At 30.2% G+C, this 19,138-nt stretch overlaps 1 protein-coding gene across 6 annotated transcripts in view; it reads right to left on the bottom strand.

The window, feature by feature from the left end:
• The window catches only part of LOC142329346 (uncharacterized), a 310,193-nt gene that overhangs the window by 234,267 nt on the left and 56,788 nt on the right, over window positions 1–19,138 (bottom strand). For 5 of the 6 annotated variants that reach the window (XM_075373838.1, XM_075373835.1, XM_075373842.1 and 2 more), the window contains one exon: window positions 16,242–16,435. In XM_075373838.1, coding sequence (XP_075229953.1) covers window positions 16,242–16,302 — 61 coding nt within the window. In that variant the 5' untranslated portion in view covers window positions 16,303–16,435. Of the gene's footprint in view, window positions 1–3,510; window positions 3,587–16,241; window positions 16,436–19,138 lie in introns of all 6 variants that reach the window. The other variant, XM_075373841.1, reaches the window with a different exon arrangement.

The following is a 19,138-nucleotide window of genomic DNA, read 5'->3' as shown; positions in this document are numbered from 1 at the left end:
ATGAATTTCAATACTGGATGGTAGATACCGGTGTACTTTGATCGTTGGGGTTCAATTAAGCAAACCATCTCAGGAATAGTCGGCCTGAGTCTATACAAGACTACAGTTTATTTACATATCATATTTCATCCTCATCACCTTGAAGCAGATTGTTTATTATTCACTAGTTGAATAAAAAAAATATATTTTGTTAAAATGTGTGTACGTAATTTAATAGGCGTACAACAAAGTCATGTAGTGTCCACGTCAGTTTTTTTAATTTTTCTTTAGATTTCGATATTTGTTTAAACAATCGACACCAAATTAAAAGCAATTATTAATTATTTACTTACTCCTTAATCAAACGACGATTTCAAAAAGCATAATTGCCTATCTCCGTGGTTGAGAAGTACCGTCTCGGCATTTCATGCGGAGGTTCCGGGTTCGAATCCCGGTTAAGCATGACATCTTTTCATACGTTAGCAATTTCCACAGGGCTAATGATCATAGCTGTTGATGCCTACCCTTTCATAAAAAAAACATAATTCTTTAAGAAGAATTATTTAAAAATTTTAACCTTCTACTTTCTATTTCTAATAAGGTTATTAAGTCTTTATAATTTTTATAAATATATTTTTTTATTTTTTCGTTTCTTCCGACTTGAGGGTACATTGGATCAATTACTTTTTGTGTTCTGTGCCTTTCTTTTAGCCTAGTATTGTTTCATTCTATTCGATGTTACTTTCCTTTCTTCTTCGGAGAATTGGATCTTACGTTTGGTATTTGTTTTGGGTTGGAACCTCGTTTTCTTCATGTCCTTGTTGATTATTTTGGCGGTTTTGTTCAGGAGCATGCTTTCTGTGATTTGGAGTGCCATTAAATCCTTTTCTGTTTGGTTGGACCAATGTGGTTTGGAATTTTATTATGGAGATAATCAAACATTTGTTTGGTTAGTCTATTTGCGCTCATTCTGAGAATATTTCCATAGAAGTCGATTCTTGTTTTTCTCATCAGTCTGATAATTTTTCTGTTTTTTTAGTATAGGTTTTCGTTTTAATTTGGACTAGTTTGTTGTTTTGGAATTTAAGGGCTAGAAGTTTTCTTAAGATTTTCCTTTCTTTGATCTTCGTCTTTCGAATTGTCGTAGTTGGTTGGTTAATAATGTTTCGTTTACATACAGGACATCGGGTTTGATTTCGTTTAGTGTTTTATTTTTGTATTCCAGGATAGAGATTTTCTGTTGTAGACATTCTTTGGTGAGTTAAAAGGCTAGTTCGAATTTGTTTCTTCTGGTTTCAATAGCCTTTTTCTCAAGCGCATTGCAGCTGACCCATTCTCAAAGATATTTAAATTGTTTGATTATTTCTAGCTTTTGTTCTCCAATTTTAACGTGCAATCTACAGCACTGTAGATTGCACAGTGCTGTGCTGTTGAAGTCCAAATACAAACGTTAATTTTTGGTCATGTAGTAATGTATTTAAAAAAAAAATTAAGGAAGTAGAATAAAATATTTTTCAAAGTTCATAAAAAAATTTTTCAGATCTTAATCTGGATTTTTATACTCTTTTGACGAACAATTTATATATACATATATATATATATATATATATACTAACCAAACCCGTCTAGTCAGAACGTGGACCGTCAGAGACCAGGCGAACCCCGGAGCCAACTCAGGGTCTCATTAGGGCCTCTCGGGGCCTCGGGTTCTATCCCAGGACCACAGAGCTTGCTTCGCTCACCATTCCTGTGTTGCAGGGTGACGGCGCCTTGGACACCCGTAGAGCTCGCTTCGGTCGCCATTCCCGACTTTGTAGTGGGCTCCGCCCACTGGACACCCGCACTAATCGTTATATTGATTGTGAGGTTGTGATAATAATGCTGATAAATAACAACTGAAAGTATTCAGGCTTTATAGACACCTGAAAAAGAAACTAAATTACAAAAGGCAGAATAATAGTAGCATCATCACTATCGCCCATCCATGCAAGCACGAACGAACGCCAGCTCTGCAGAGGGCTGTCTGTTCTCCCTTCGTTCTCCAGTTTGGTATCCTACACCTCACTTCTTGAGGTTTTCGCTGGTCTTCTGTGTTCTGTTGGACTGTCCGCATGTTATTATCGGGGAACCTCACCTCCTCATTTGAGTCGAGTCAGCCATGGCACCCTAGACATGGTTGCACCCCGTTTCTTCTCACTATCTGTTCAGCAGTTCATCCTGCTCCTTCTTTTGCAGAATAATAGTAGCTATGATAACTATGGTAGCTAAGTACACACACCTTTGACGACGAAAAATTCAGAACTTATTTCTTTTCCATGTTGGCAGAAATATAATAATGAAGTAAAAGGATTAATCTTTTTTTTCCTTAATGAATATCTTTGATTTACAACTTCACCCTTCTTGGGGGTGAAGAAATAACGGATATTTCTTATATTTTAACCTTCAAATGAGCTAGGTCCTCGGTCTGTAACTTAAAACATTCCTTGGTATAATACGAATGTATCCTTAAAATTTGAAAGCCATCGATTGGTTGGTTCTTCTACATTTTTCGAGATGAAATATATCTGAAAACCTTCTCAGTTTTGTCAAGAAACATGGGTAAAAATTTGGTTGTGATTGATCGAATAGTTTTTTTATTTATCCTAAACAAACAAAAACCCTCTTCGGCTTTATATTACAGTATAGATACACATTTTTAAAATTTCATTAAAATCTTCATCATAACCAAAAATTAAAACTCATATAATTATTTTTAAATCTCTTTTACTTTCTCGTTTTTGGTATTAATTCTGAGATATATTTCTACCCATCTTAAGGTGAAAAATATTATTTTCATTATGGATACTGCTAAAGATCCAAAATGACAGGGTCAACATATTTTACTCAGTCGTGGTAAACTATGTTGGAGATATTCCGATCTGTATGAATTTATTCTACCTTCAACGTAGAATATATTTTTAATAATTTCTTACATGTGAATTTACATTTATTTAAAATTAAATCATTTTTTTTTTGCACGGGAATGAAAATTCGTTTCTTATCAATAGATGTTCGTAATAATGAAGGTCATATAAAGCATGTACTTTTGTGCTTGGTTCGCGCGTGTGTTTTACACATCTGTACATTTGTTTGCGTGTTCAATACGTATAGTAATATAATGTAACAGCAAACAATTTTTTATTATTTCTGTTTTATCACATAAAAATATCAGTTATGCTTAAAATTTTCTATTTATAACTACGTATTCGTGATTAAAACAATTTTTACATATTATCCGTGACATTTATTGGGGTTTGAACATTTACTCATGCCTCGCTACTTTAGACAGAATAAAGTGTTTATTTAAATACATTATAATATTTAAAGTGTGGTAATGTTTTATTAAAGTAAACAAATTGTTTTTTTTAATAACATTTTAATAACTAACAATTATTTGCTCTGATGAAATAATTTGTTGATTATTAGAGAAACTTTGAAAGCCTGTTCGTGAAAATATGATAGGAATTTTGTAGCGTATGAATAATGCCTTGCCTGACTGAGATTCGAACGCTGGATCCCCAGATGAAGCTACACCACTCCGCCGCGGGGATTAGCTGAATTAATCAATCTATAATGAAAAGTAATAAGAAATATTGTTAAAGAATAAATTATAAACGGTTTTTATTCACTCATTAATAATATAAAATTTCGAAAAAGTAAAAATTTCAGTCTTTTATAGTTTTTAATCTACTTTTAAAAATAAAGAGAAAGCTCTTAAATCAACCATTATCTATTATTTAAATGCATGTTTTAGGTATTATTCCTCGTAAAGAATTTCTATCGATTTTTTTATTTTCCAATTTTTGGAAGTTCCTTTGCTAGTCCGTTGTAATTTATACCAGATAATTTATATTAAAGATTTTTAAATGAAAATGTATGTTATCGTAAAAGATATATTATAATATACGAGCATAACCTATAGTAATTCTTACATTTAAACGTTTTAAGTATAAACAAGTTCTAAAAGATTAATTAAAAAAATAAACTTTCCCATATTCCAAAAAAAAAATTTATTCACTTTTAGCTCACTTCTGTTATTTGCATTCCTTTATGAAGATTATCAGCCTTCATCAAGACCCGGATTTCATACAAATATACTTACAAATAGTTTTTTTATTACACCAGTAGCGTAATTTTATTGGTTTGCTTATATTTTAAACTGAAATAAAACTAAAAACATAAACTAGGTTTTATAAAAATAGATTTTTTTTTTTCTTACTTATACGTTGAAATTTGTTCCAACTAGTGAAAAATAACCAACCCTCCCCCCACCATTCCCAATGAGATGAGGATGAAATATATGACATGTAAATGAAGTGAAGTTTTTGTGCACATTCAGGCCGACCATTCTTGAGATGTAGTTAATTAAACCCCAACCGCCAAACTACACCGTTATCCACTGTCTAGTATTCAAATTCTATAACAGCAATAATTTTTACTAGAATTTGAACCTTAGAACCTTCGACTTCGAAAATCAGCTGCTAAACAAGTGATATACGATTAGGTTTAAGATATTTAAATAAATTTTATTTATATTTTTTTTTTAAAAAGAGGAGTTAAAAAAAATAAATAAAATTTATTTAAAATCTTAAGTGTACTTTTTGTAATCGGTACCAAATTTTTTATTAGTAATTTTATTTGTTAATTGCTTAATTTGTTGAAAAAGTTTTATTCTTTAACTTCTTTAACATAATTTAAGGCTGACCATCTAGTTCAGACTTGTGTATAGGTAAACAATTTCTAGAAAGGGTTTTTAAACCTGGATATTCGAAATAATGACTTATATACAATATTTACTTATTTATTTAATTACAATAATTACTTATACACACAAAAATAATAAGATACTAGTCTTAAATTTTCCAAATTTAACTAAAGTAGTTTATCTGTTCCTGAGAAAAATTTTTTTGTTAAATATCGCAAAATGGCGACCAGAAGTAAAATAAAGAAAAATATGACTTATCACTATATGAATATTTTTCCTCATTTTGGTGTCCTGAAGTTCAGGGAATACGTCCCGGTACACTCTGTATAATTCCCGTTGATACCCATGTGAATTTAAAATTTGTATTTTAAATACTCATATAAATAGAAAACACTCAGTGGTGTTGATGAAATTCCTGCGAGAGTTTTAAATGAAGTCGTAAATGATATTATTGTACCATTTATAAATTTAATCTACAAATATTTCTGCAAATGAGTTTCCCAACGACTTAAGACTTCCGTTGTTATTTCTCTCTTTAAGAATAGCGCTGCATTTAATTTATACAATTTTAATCTAACTTCCTTATTGGGTTTCCCGAAGTATTTAAAAAAAATGATTAAAAAGCAGATTTTTAATATTTTTTGAAAATTATTATATATTTTCAAACTTTCAACATGGATTTAGGAAAAAGATTTGTCCATAATATTTTCCAGTATTTAGAGAATAATTAAAATAGTGTAAATAACAATGAGAATATTTTTCATTTTTTTACGATCTTAGTATCGAATAATTTGCCGCCTTGATTTAATACCTCGGTTGGGCTAAAATTATTCTAAGTATTATTTTATTAGCTTGTTCATTGATATAAATAAAAATCTTTATTTCATTTATAATATAAATTCTTTTCATTATAATCTTTGATCTTATGCTTGATATATGTAACGTTATTATAAATTAATTATTCATGACCGTTAAATACATGATGAGTAGTCCCTGATGGCTGATACTAGAGTACCTAACAATAGAGCATTAGAAAAATTCATTTAATAAGAGTAACAAAAAAAGTGAAAATTTAGCAGAGATACCAACCTTCATTTCAAAAATTAAATAACTCAATTAAATAACCACATTTAAATTATCCTGAATCTTAACATTCAGTAAAGCATTCTATTTCGTTTAGCATTTTTTACTGATAAAACAATTTAGTAGCCATGGTATCAGAGAAGCTGCTTACAGCTCGTCAAAGTCTAATTGACTGTAAACAGCTAGTTGAACCTTGTTATCATTTCGAAGTATTTATTATGCTTAAGTATATTCTAACTTAAAGTATAATATTATCTCTTGAGACTCCCTCAAAAAGTCAGAATCAATTTTAAGATACAAAAAATGAACTTTCAGATCATTGATTAGCAACCATAAATACGAATCGTGTATATCGACATTTAGTATTTAAATATATGTTTATATATATTTAAATATATGTTAATATATTTAAATATATGTTTTAGTATTTAAATATATGTTTTATGAATGTACAATTTTTAGGTATAAAAAATAGACACTTATTCGTATAAAAAAAAATCTTATGTGCACGCCACATGACCGGATTTCCTTGAACGCCTATTAAATTACACACATTTTAAAAATAAAAAAAGTTCAAAAAAAATAATTTCATTAATCACTTCTGATATTTTTTTTTTTATTGAATTATTTATTATTCATCGTATTTTTTTTACAATCAGAGGTTAATAATTATTGATAAATCAGTATATTTAAATTAAAAAAAAAGTTAAAAAAAAGGAGATGAAGTCTGATACGAACCGATGTACCTTCCCCTTGTAAGAACCAAATATTTCATTAATTAAAGTTTTATGTGGCTATGACTCTGAAACCAGTGAAAATAAGAACCTCTTATGATATATCGTTGAAAAGCACACAATGAGGGCATATTACTACAGTTAATGTCAAAAATGCAAAAAAATTGGATTTTGGACTTTTTTCATTTTTGGGTCCACAAAACTCAAAATCCAAAAATTTGGATTTTGGGTTATTTTTGGACACTTTGTTCCACTCGATTGCAATCAAAAGTATAGGTGCACAGCTAGATGTTACAACAGTTCAAAAATCCAAAATTTCAACATCCTACGGCTAATAGTTTTTGAGTTACGCGAGATACATACAACGTACCCTACAGACGTCACACCGAAACTAGTCAAAATGGATTCAGTGATGGTCAAAATAGATATTTCCGTTGAAATCTGAAAACAGAAATTTTTCACGATTACAATACTTCCTTGTACGAAGTAAACGGAAGTAACAATAATCCTATCAAACCAGACAACAGAACTGCTTTCTTGAAACTCAATATAATACTTAGGCTTACGATGAACAGCCTTATTTTGCTAGTTACTATTTTAAATAAATTACTGAACAATTTAAAAAGCCTTTTGTCCAATTTATTTAAAATGAAATTAAAAAATTTTATTTTTCAGAGAGAACATTACTCAACAGTTATGTTTCATTACACTAATTAAAAAATAAAAAAGCTGAATTTTCTACTTTTTCATTAAACGTGAACGTAAATATATGTTTAAATAATTTTCAGTAACCTCCAATTCCAATTTATGATTTATTTTGTGTTTATTACTTTTCCATCTTGATAGCACTATAGTTCTAGAAGGGAAAGTATTGTAATCGGTCCAATTAAGACGTATATGGTTTTCACCGGATCTTGACGTTTAGACACCTAAGGAAACTAAAAAAAATACAAAAACCGGATTGAAATTTTCCGGTATGTATGTTCGGTGTTGGCCTCTAAATCATCTTATATCTTCAGAACTACTGGATCGATTTTGACTAAACTTGGTCAGATTACTTCTAAATATGGAGTTGATGCCATTGCATTTTCAACTTAAAAGATCAAGGGAGTGAGGCTGTAGAGCAAGGTCATCCTCGAGATTTCGCCAAATTAAGGCCGTATTATTCTTAAGCATATTTGTTAACAATTGAAAAATCACAATATGTGCAAAAAAATTGTTGCAAAATCTCACTGGCACCCCAAAATATGCTCTAAACTACTGCTATGTTGTGACATCACAGTAAGCGGTAGTAAGAGGTAAAAAATACTTTTTACCTCAGTCTGGCTGGATTTCGAATTGGATCGCTCGATTGACTCGGTACCTGATGCATTAAGGCTCGCGGCTACACCAGTGTGCCGACAGTACAAGCGAAAGTTTTTCTATGTAAGTTGTGAATTTACATTAGTTTAGTTAGTGCCGACTTTAGCCGCTAGTACTGCCACACCCGCGCGTTTTAAATACAGTATGCACGCATGCTTTAGCTAGAATCATTGAATTAAGTAAATGAAAAAGTATTATGATTAAGTAGAATGATAAATATTTTAAATTAAGTTGCCTGTGTAAGCGAGTCACCAGAAACTAACCACAGTTGTCAGCTTTCTTAGGTAGATTTCATAAGAAATCTACCTATTGTAATAAGTACCATGATTCGAATTCCAGAAAATTTCAACTTATCTTAGCGTTTCACATCCTCCAGAGCCCAAAACCACCTTCAGCTCAAAAGTTTATATATATATTTCACTTTCTTGTGGACACGATATCTGCCGTAATTTTCTGAAAATCACTTTCAAATTGTTCCAAAAATAACTCGTCCCAAAATCTCAATCGTGTTCGTTAACGGCTAAAATCGGACCATAAGGGGGGAAATGGGGGTGCTTTTTCGAAAAAAATCGCTATAATTTTCTTATTAAGTAAAATATCGAATTCATTTAAAGTTCGTAATATTTTTATTTTTTGGATAAGAACTTAAAACTTATAAAAAATGTATTTTTATATCACCCGTTATATTTTTTATATCACCCATTTTTGCCAAGGGGGTTGAATAAATGGGGTTTCGAAAAAAAAGAATCATACCTCCTTTAATAATTACAGTATCGAATCGGTTTAAAGTGGTCTTTAGTTCTCTAAAAATTACCTAAAACTTTTGTCTGAAACAATTTTTGTTATGACCAACCCATACGGCAAGGGATGACCAAAATATTGTTAGATTTGTAAAATGATGGGCTTGTCGTGTGCTAAACATGTGAAATATTTTTCACATGCAACCACTGCCGTTTCGACTAAGTTTTTCTTAACTTAAAGGCTTTTTTATCCCTTATTTAGCACTGGTAAATCTACCTCCGCCTTCCGGCATGCCGAAAGGGATTATTATTTTTTTTTTATAATATCTTCACGTAATTATTTTATTATTATTATTATTTCATATGTTTATTTTCTAAATAATTAATATTGGCTTTAATTAAACATGTTTTTTATTTTATAAGTAATTAGCTGTTTATTTTACGATATAGCTCTGATCACTGTTACATCATGGTTTTCACCCTTGATCCAGCCTGGAAAATGCTGAGTCATTTTCTTTTTTTTTATCAGTGATGTAGCATTCCAACTCATTCTTAATGTGATCTCTGTATCATGTATTATTATTATTATTGTATTTATCAGAATTAATTTTTTTTAAATTTATTTATTTGTAAGGTTGAATATTTATTTATTCTTATTATTTTAACCGGCTAACAAACATACATTTTGTTGTTTTTTTTTACAATGGAAAAAAATATCGTACCGTCTGAAAATTGCTAAGCATAACTGGGATTCGAGTTTAGTAACGTATAGGTGAAAGACAATAAGCTACCGTTCTGCTACTGAGCTCGACAAATATTTATATTTTTGAGGTTCTTGGCTTGTTGTGTAATAGTATATTTGACTCTACGAAGGAGGCAATGGTGTACTACTTCACACCTTTCATTTTTATCATATCATTGAACTGGATATTAGTTTTTGAGAATAGTTAAAACTATTTTTGGGAGTATGAAATATATCATATGAGATCATTTACAACAGTTTGATTATAGTACCGAAAAAAATTGGTCTTTAATAAGAAATTAAACAACTAAGAAAGAAATTTAAATTTTCAATGTAAAAATTCCTCACATCCGAAATAAATTGAGTCCTGGAAATATTTTTTTCTTTTGTAAAAAGAGTTGAATGATATTTTTTAATGAGCCACATTAGGTTTTACTGTCCTGTAGAAAAAAAAATACGACAAATAAAAACTTTGAAATTTATTTAATAATAAAATAAAAATAAAAAGAATGTTTACGCGTACTTAATGTACGTTTTACTTGTGCTGCTGTTAGTGCTCGTACATTGTATATATCACGATAAAAAATTAGAGGTTACATGACTTACATCACGAATCATAAACCTTGAATTTGATGTTTTGCTGCTGCTTGTTGTGCCTTTAATTATGAATTTAATGTTTTACCCAGCAAATTATTACTGAATCATGATTAAATCTTATATGTAATTCATCAAAATTATTACGTTTTCAAATGCAATATATATATATATATAAGCGTATAAATAAAGACGCACGCGCAAATACTCACAGAGAATGAAACTTGCAGATAATTGGAAATTAACAAAAAATGTTACGGAGAAGAAATCCAGCATTTTAGTAGCCATTAAACTATGTCATGTATATAACATAAAAAAAATTTCTGATAATGATAATATTTTCTTATAAAGGGGTGATTGTTGTAGGGGGGTTTCCAATAGTACTAAAAATTTCATTTCTTTTTTATTTCTATTTTAATTTATTTTAACTTTTTTTTTAAATTTTATTACTTCATAGTTAACCAAACGAGGAATAATTTGATATCTTATTTATAAAAGTTTAAAATAAATTAAAAGGAAGTTATTGTTTAAATACTTTTAAGACAAAATTTACACCTTTACGCCCATCTAGAGCTGTTTTATAGTGTTTCATAGGTAGTTTTTTTATCATTTAATACTTTTTATTTCTTTTTTTAATTTTATTTGTACTTTTTTTCCGTAGTTTTACTGATGATTTTTAACAATCAAAATGAGCATGTAGGTTTAGATTTTAAGTAAAACATTTTTTAATGATTTTTCTTAAGTATAATGTTGCTTTTCAATACATCTCAATAATAATTTATCTTGTCTTTATTTATATTTAAAAAAAGCATACGACCGACTCCGTGGCGGAGTGGTAGCGTTTCAGCCTTTTATCCAGAAGTCCTGGGTTCAAATCCCGATAAGGCATGGCATTTTTCATACGCTAAAAATTTCCATTCTCACGGGGGAAAATGATGAAAGAAGTCGATGCTTGTCATCTCAAAAAACATACTAAATTGCAGAGGTAATGATTCCCAGTTATTTTAAAAGATTTTTTTTTAAATATTTAAGCCCTCCGATAAGTCTAATGGTTAACTCATCGTCAGAAATCAGTTTGTTAACAGTTGATTTTCGAAGTCGAAGGTTCTGAGGTACAGATCCTAGTAAATGTTAGTTGCTTTTGTATGGATTTGAATACTAGATAATGGATACCAGTGTAGTTTGTTGGTTGGGATTCAATCAATCATATGCCTCAGGAATGATCGGCCTGACTCTATGCTACAACTCATTTACATGTCATATATATCATCCTCATCTCATTGAGCCATGGGGCGGGGGGTTACTTATTATTCACTAGTTGAACATATTGCAATGTACACATTAGTAAAGAAAAGTATAAAATAAAATTTGGAAAATCAGTTTAAACCCGTGTTTTTTTTTATTTATTAATTTTGTTTTTTAATACGATACTTTTAAAATATAACAAAGAATTTTGAATGACATGTAATTAACTATACTGGAAAATCAATGAACTAGGGTTACCAGATAACTGCCTACAAATTCAACTATCGTGTAATGTAGATCTCCTGTAATATTATCATGATAATACCATGACAGTGGTTTTAATTGAAAAAAATTACTGTACATCAATTTTTATTTTCTGTTTTCTAATAGAATATTATTTTTATCACCACCGTCATCACAATCATCATCATTATTCTTATCAGATATCAGATTAGATAATAAATAATTTATTCTGATTGATATATGATAGTGTATTATGAACATCATATCAAGAATAAGACATCCTACTATCCTAATTAAAAAAAGGAGAACTGCTCTAAAATTTCCCTGGATGGATATAGGGAAACCATACTGAAATCTTAATTAGAGCAGCATCACAAAATATATAATTATTTATAAAATAAATAATATTGATAATTTAAAAAACAAATAAATGAAAATAGTTGGTAATAAAATAAATATGTGAAAATAATAAATACATAATACGAGGGTTATTTTTTTTTTCAAGGCCCGATCGGTCACGAAATTAAAACCACAGTGAATATTAAAAGTTTTTTATTTGTAACAAGTACTTACATAGTTACGCTATTTCTCTACATAGTCACCATTCCGATTTAGACATTTGTCGTAGCATGATACCAACTTTCAAATATCCTCGTCATAGAACGGAGCCGGCTGTGTTTTCAACCATGTTTCTACGCTAGTCTGCATCTCGATGTCTGTGTCAAAATGTTGTCCTCCTAGCCAGCGTTTCATGAGATCAAACAAATGAAAATCGGATGGAGCCAAGTCCGAGCTGTATGGTGGGTGATCAGACAGTTCCCAACGAAAACGCTGCAGGAAAAACGCTTTGTTACAGCTACAGTGTGCGACCGAGGATTGTCATGGAGAAAGACAATGCCTGATGACAACATTCCTCTCCGCTTATTCTTATTCACCCACCGTACAGCCCGAAATTGGCTCCATCCGATTTTCACCTCTTTGCTCACATGAAACGCTGGCTAGTAGGACAACATTTTGGCACAGTCATTGAGCTGCAGACCAGCGTAGAAACATGGCTGAAAACACAGCAGGCTCCGTTCTATGATGAGGGTATTTGAAAGTTGGTACCACGCTACGACAAATGTCTACACCGGAGTGGCGACTATGTAGAGAAATAGCGTAACTATGTAAGTACTTGTTACAAATAAAAAACTTTTAATATTCACTGTGGTTTTGATTTCGTGACCGATCGGACCTTGAAAAAAAATAATGGTGAGGGTAATTCTTATCATTATCGGACACAAAATTCCATCCAATCGTATTCGTTGTTTTTTAACCAATCATAAGGTGTTAGTAATTCTTATTATTATCGGACACAAAATTCCACCCAATCCTATTCTTTGTTTTTTAACCAGTCATAAGGTGGGATTAATTGTTATCATTATCAGGCACGAAATATCAGCCTGTCGTATTTGTTGTATTTTAACCAATCATAAGGTGAGAGTAATTTTTGTCATTATCGGGGACAAAATTCCAACCAATCGTATTCTTTGTTTTTTTTAACAAATCTTAAGATGAGAGTTATTCTTATCATTATCGGGCGAAAATTATTTGAACACATTTTTATATACATTTTAAACGGATGTGGGTAAAATTCAGATATTTTATTAAATTAACAGATATAACATAAAAATTCATTAACACAGTAATATTGATTCTTTAGATGAAATCTTTTTTTTTGTATAAACTGGCGGGAAGATATTTTAAATGATTAAGTAATTTAATTTAATCAAAAATAATTACGAAAATTTAAAAAAAAATTCATATCATCATTCATCTTTTCCTTCTTTCACTGTCTATAAAAATGATGCTGTGTGGGTTTATCTGTTTGCTTGTTTTTGGATTATGTGGTCACATTTTTATTTTAGATCTTATTAGCGCAGAGCGGACCACAAATATTCAATGTCTATATAGAATGTCTACGAAAAAAAATTGAAAAAGTAGATTAAAAAAGTACAGGTATTCTTATTACCAACCCACCGGGTTGGTCTAGTGGTGAACGCGTCTTCCCAAATCAGCTGATTTGGAAGCCGAGAGTTCCAGCGTTGAAGTCCTAGTAAAGCCAGTTATTTTTACATGGATTGGAATGCTAGATCGTGGGTACCGGTGTTCTTTGGTGGTTGGGTTTCAATTAACCACACATCTCAGGATTGGTCGAACTGAGAATGTACAAGACTACACTTCATTTACACTCATACATATCATCCTCTGAAGTATTATCTAAACGGTAGTTACCGGAGGCTAAACAGGAAAAAGAAAAAAGGTATTCTTATTACCGGTCTACATGGCGCGAGTGATAACATCGGCCTTTCATCCGGAGGTCCCGGGTTCGAATCCCGGCCAGGCAAGGCATTTTTACATACGCTACAGATCTCATCCTCTGAACCAATACCTAACGGTGGTCCCGGGGGTTAAACAAAAAAAAAGGTTTTCGTATAACAGACCACAAAAGTGAAAATAAATAAGTTAGAATTGTATTTTTTAAGAAAGTGTTTAATAGAAATAAATAATTTTGTACTTAGAGTTACAGTTGTAAAAGCATCGTATGAAGTGTTCGATTTAGAATATAGCTCTGCATATATATAAATTTTAGATTGTTAAGTTAAAAGGGAAAAAGAAGTGTATGGAAAAGACTGCAGGAAATTAAATGTACAAACAGATGAAAAAGTTGTAAGCAGATGCTGAGCCAAAACAATTTAAAATAGTTCTCGGTTTGGACATATCATCAGAGAAAAAACATATATTAAAATAACATTAGAAATAAAAAAAAACCTGCAAAAATCAGATATCGGAAAAGAAAAGTGAAAAAGTGACAGGAGATTTAAAAAAATAGCTGACAACAGTTGAAGAACTTTCCCATCACATGGGTTGCTTCTGATGCACGGCTTACACACATACACATACAGTTTAAAATATTCATCATTTTATTTAAATATAATATTTTTTCGTTCATTTAATTCAATGATTCTAATTAAACCACGCCCGAGTACCGTATTTAATTCGCGCGGGTGTGGCGGTAATAGTGAGAACGGTTGGAACTAACTAAACTAATGTAATTTCATAATTTATATAGAACGAATTTCGCTTTTAGGGTCGGCAGACTGGTGTAGCCACGAGGCTTAACGCACTACGTACCGAGTCGACGGGCCATTGAGTTCAAGATCCAGCCATACCGAGGTTCTTTTTTACACTCTAAATATTATTCATTTATTTAATTCTACCGCTCACCTGTGACGTCACAACATAACAGTAGTTAGGAGAATTTCTTGGGGTGGGGGTATGATTTTGTAAAATTTATTTTGCTATTATTATTTAATTTTTAACGAATATGCCTAAGAAAAATATGACTTTAATTAGGCGAAATCTCGAGATACTAAGAGTGACCTCACTAAACAGCACACCTTGCACATACAAGCAAAATTTTCAATCGAAAAATTTTCATCCGGTATTTTGGTTATTTGGGATTTCTTAGGTGTCTAAACGTCAAGATCTGGTGAAAACCGTATATGCCAAAATTGGACCGTTTACAATACTATCCCTTGTGCAGTAAAAATGGAACTCTCAAGAACTCAAAGTCTAGTAGCTTGAAGAAGAAGAGAATGGAGACGTATATTAGGCATGGATCTACTTCAGAACCTTATGATGATAGAATAAAATTGAAAACCATAATTATTTTTTTTACCGATATTACGTAGGGATTTGTTAAATTTCATATTAATCCGCAAAAATTTAATTTGACTGGCCAATAATGTAATTATTATACTTAATTATGCTATGTTTAATTTAAATTTTATTTTACATAACTTTATACTTTAATCAATTATAATTACTTTAAATAGTTATAGTTTGACAGAGTTGAAGGTATAACTTTTTGATAAGTAACAATAATAACATATAATGCATAGTGAAAATATTGACGCACACATGCAATCTGCATTACAGTTACTGATGTGTTATTACGTACTTATATATATATATATATATATATATATATATATATATATATATATATATATATATACAGTAAATACAATACATATATTACAAAAAAAATAAATTAAAAAAATCGTACAAACACCGCATGAAACATTTCATGCAGCACTATATAAACATTACTTTCAACAAAACAAATCTTTTTTATTAAAAGGAGGTAATTTAAATTTTGTTAAAGTAAGACTTTTAAATTTTTAAATAAAAATGTTCACTTTTTTCTTACTCTTATTAAATAAATTTGTCTAATGGTCTATTTTTAGTCAGTCTAGTTCCGTCCTCCAAAGATTCAACTTGGTTGTTACGAAGGTATAATTAATCATTTATACATGAATTAAAAGTTCAAAGTATAATAAAAATAATTTATATTACAAATGAAATAAAGACTTTTATTTATTTTGTTGAACCAGAGAATAATAATCTTTTTTTTTTTTGTTTAACTTCTGGGACCACCGTTAGGTATTGCTTCAGAGGATGAGATGAATGATAGCGTAGTGAATTGAATTGTAGCGTGTAAAAATGTCATGCCTGACCGGGATTCGAACCCGGGACCTCCGGATGTAAGGCCGAAACGCTACCACTCGCACCACGGAGGCCGGCGAATATCAAATATTTAGAATAATTAAATCTAACCGAGGCGGTAAATTGAACCAAGGCGGCTTATTATTCGACATAATTATCCTCAATGAAGTTTGTACTGCAATTAAATAATTGTTACTTTGATAAATATTAGTTGAATAAATTACCTGCAGATGGCGGTAGTGTTGCAACAGCAGCAGCTGTCGCTGACTTTGAACCGATGTACATTATTGTAGAACGGAAAGCAAATGAGTTGATAATTTTCAGTGCACTTCAATCATTTAACAATTGACATCAATTTGTTTTGATGAATTAATAGCTTCAATTGCAGTCATTGATATCAATCGATTGTTTTTTCGACCTGTAACATAATAAAAGGAAATTTTAATTATTGTTTTTTTATTACTATTTAAATATAAAATAATTGCTTCCTGATAAATTTTAAGACAATTTGAAACTACATGTATGCCTGATGTATGAAACGATGGTTTTCAAGATAATGTAACACTCAGTTTTAAAAAACAATCTAAATATTGATTTTTTTCCGTAAAAAGTTTTAAGCAGAAAGAAAAATAAAAAGAAAGAAAAATCATTAAAATTTTTGTAAAAATAGCCTTTTAATTTTTATTTCAAACTGTATATTATAAAACAGAAAGACATTATTATAATAATCCAAAAATTTAACCCAATTTTTTTTCTATGTTTTGAGTTATCCATTGAACAAAAATCGTAAAATCTTGCACATAAAATTCTAGAAGTGTGGATGTGTATATGCTTGAATTTTGACATTTGTTTTTAAACGAATTTAATAAAGATCTGATTATTATAATTTCTTGTACGTTAAAGATTTAATTTTTTTCCCAAGTATTTTATTCCAGATAACTCACACGGAAAACAAAAAAAAAAAAGAAACTCTTATTTATATGCAAGGTAATTTACCGCGAAATTTCAATTAGATTAGAAGATTTAAATTAAAATAAAAAAATAATTTGTACATTCCAAATAGCCTTAATCGTGCTCGGTAGTAACTCTTTACATAGTTTTTTCTACCTTCCATTTTTTATTTTTTGTAAGGGAGCATCATCATCATCATCATCATCATGTGCTTTTCCCCCTGTTGGCGGATCCCTGGCATCACTGTTGTCTCCATTTTTTCTGCCCCGTGCTTTTCTTTTCGTTTCATCATAACCTTCTCTACCCTTTATTATATCATTTATTAACTTCAGTCTTTTCCTTCTTGTTCTTTTTTCTCCTTCAACGGAACCATCAAGAACTGTGTTTATTATTTATTTTTTCCTAATTATATGCCAGATAAATTTTCCTTTCCTCATTCTGATAATCACCGATACTGTACTATCTTTATTTATTATTCTTAATACTTCTCTACCTTCTTAATACTTTTAGTCACCCATTTTATATTCTCCATCCTCCTCTAGATCCACATCTCAAAACCCTTGATCCTATCTTTTTCCTTTTTCCCAGTGTCCATGTTTCACTGTCGTACAAAAGTATTCTCCAAAAATAGCAATTTCTTCCTCAGGTTCAGACTTATGTTGCTGCAAAGTAGGTTTTTCTTTCTAAAAAAGGCTTCCTTTATCGTTACAAATCTCATCTTAATCTCTTCTTTACTCCTCCACTCTTCAGTTAGTACTGTCCCAAAATATTTGTATCTTTTTATTGTTTGATTTTTCCTACTGTTATTACAACCTTTCCTCTCATTAATTTTCATAAATTTTGTTTTCCTCATATTTATTTTCATCCAATATTTCTCCATCCCTGCTTTCAATACTTTTATCATTCTTTACAATGTCTTTAACTACAATCAGCAGATCGTTAGCAAATCTGATACAATTTATATTTCTTCCATCTATGCTTATTCCTTTTCGGCCATCCAATTATTCTTTTAATATTTCCTCGGAAAAAAGGGTGAATAGTGTTGGTGATAAATAGCAGCCTTGCCTCACTCCTCTGCCTAATTCTAACCGATGTGTGAGATCAGGTACAGGTTTTATTTTTATCAGGGTACATCATTTCATTCGAGTGGGTTTTTTTATCATAATTGAGCATTTTATGTAGGCCTATCCAAATCTAAATAAAAATATTAATAATGAAATGTATTTTTTAAATATAATTAAAATCAAATTAAACGAATTCCAAAGAGATATTTGCGTTTTGGTTTTAATTTTTGACGGTGGATTTCCAAAAGGCACCGATTCATTCTTGTATGTTAGTTTGGACTCTTCAGAATATGATGGCCCAAATTTATGATTTGTTGCCGTGGTGGCTTCTCGTTTCCAATGGCCTCAATTAATGATAATTATAATATTTTTGTTGTCGATGAAACAAAATTGGTAGGTATTTTATTAATGAAAAATTTCTTGAAGTAATCAAATTGATTTTGTTAGAAACAAAATCAAACCTTGTGGATTTGATTTGAAGATCATTTACTTTTCATGAATTATAATGACCATTTACTTTTTGAGATGACACTCTAGTGACTCCCTCAAAAAGTCGAACGAGTTTTCAGATACAAAAATGGGTTTTCAGGTCATCGTTTGGCGTTCTTAATTATAAGTTCTGTAAACCGTTATTTAAAAAAAATGTTAATTTATTCTTAAGTTTACATTATTTAAAAATATACAGTATTTACTAAAAACAAATAGTCGGTTGTTTAAAAAAATAAAAATATCCAACTCTATTAAATCAAATAACAAAATTGTTTTTATTTTACACAATGTTTCGGCTTATGAGGAAGGATCATACAAAGTTCCTATGCCATTTTAATAAATTTCTAAAGAGTTTTAAAATTCTTATCACCAATTTACTGAAAACTCAATTAAACGATTTTCTTTTAAAGAACTAATATTGCTCTACTGATAAATTTATAAATAATACTGGTCAAAAAGTTTTAAAAATACTTTTGAATTTTCTGCACCTCTTTCAACGTGTAAGTTACATAAATATATGTTAAAATAATTTTGATTAACGCTTTCCGAATTATGATTTGTGTTGTAGATATATTTTTTTTATTTTGTATCTGAAGGTACTTTAAGTACCTTATTAT

Source organism: Lycorma delicatula, chromosome 8 (assembly GCF_047948215.1).
Source record: "Lycorma delicatula isolate Av1 chromosome 8, ASM4794821v1, whole genome shotgun sequence".
In the NCBI taxonomy this organism is placed as follows: domain Eukaryota; kingdom Metazoa; phylum Arthropoda; class Insecta; order Hemiptera; family Fulgoridae; genus Lycorma; species Lycorma delicatula.
This window is presented reverse-complemented; position numbering and strand designations above follow the sequence as displayed.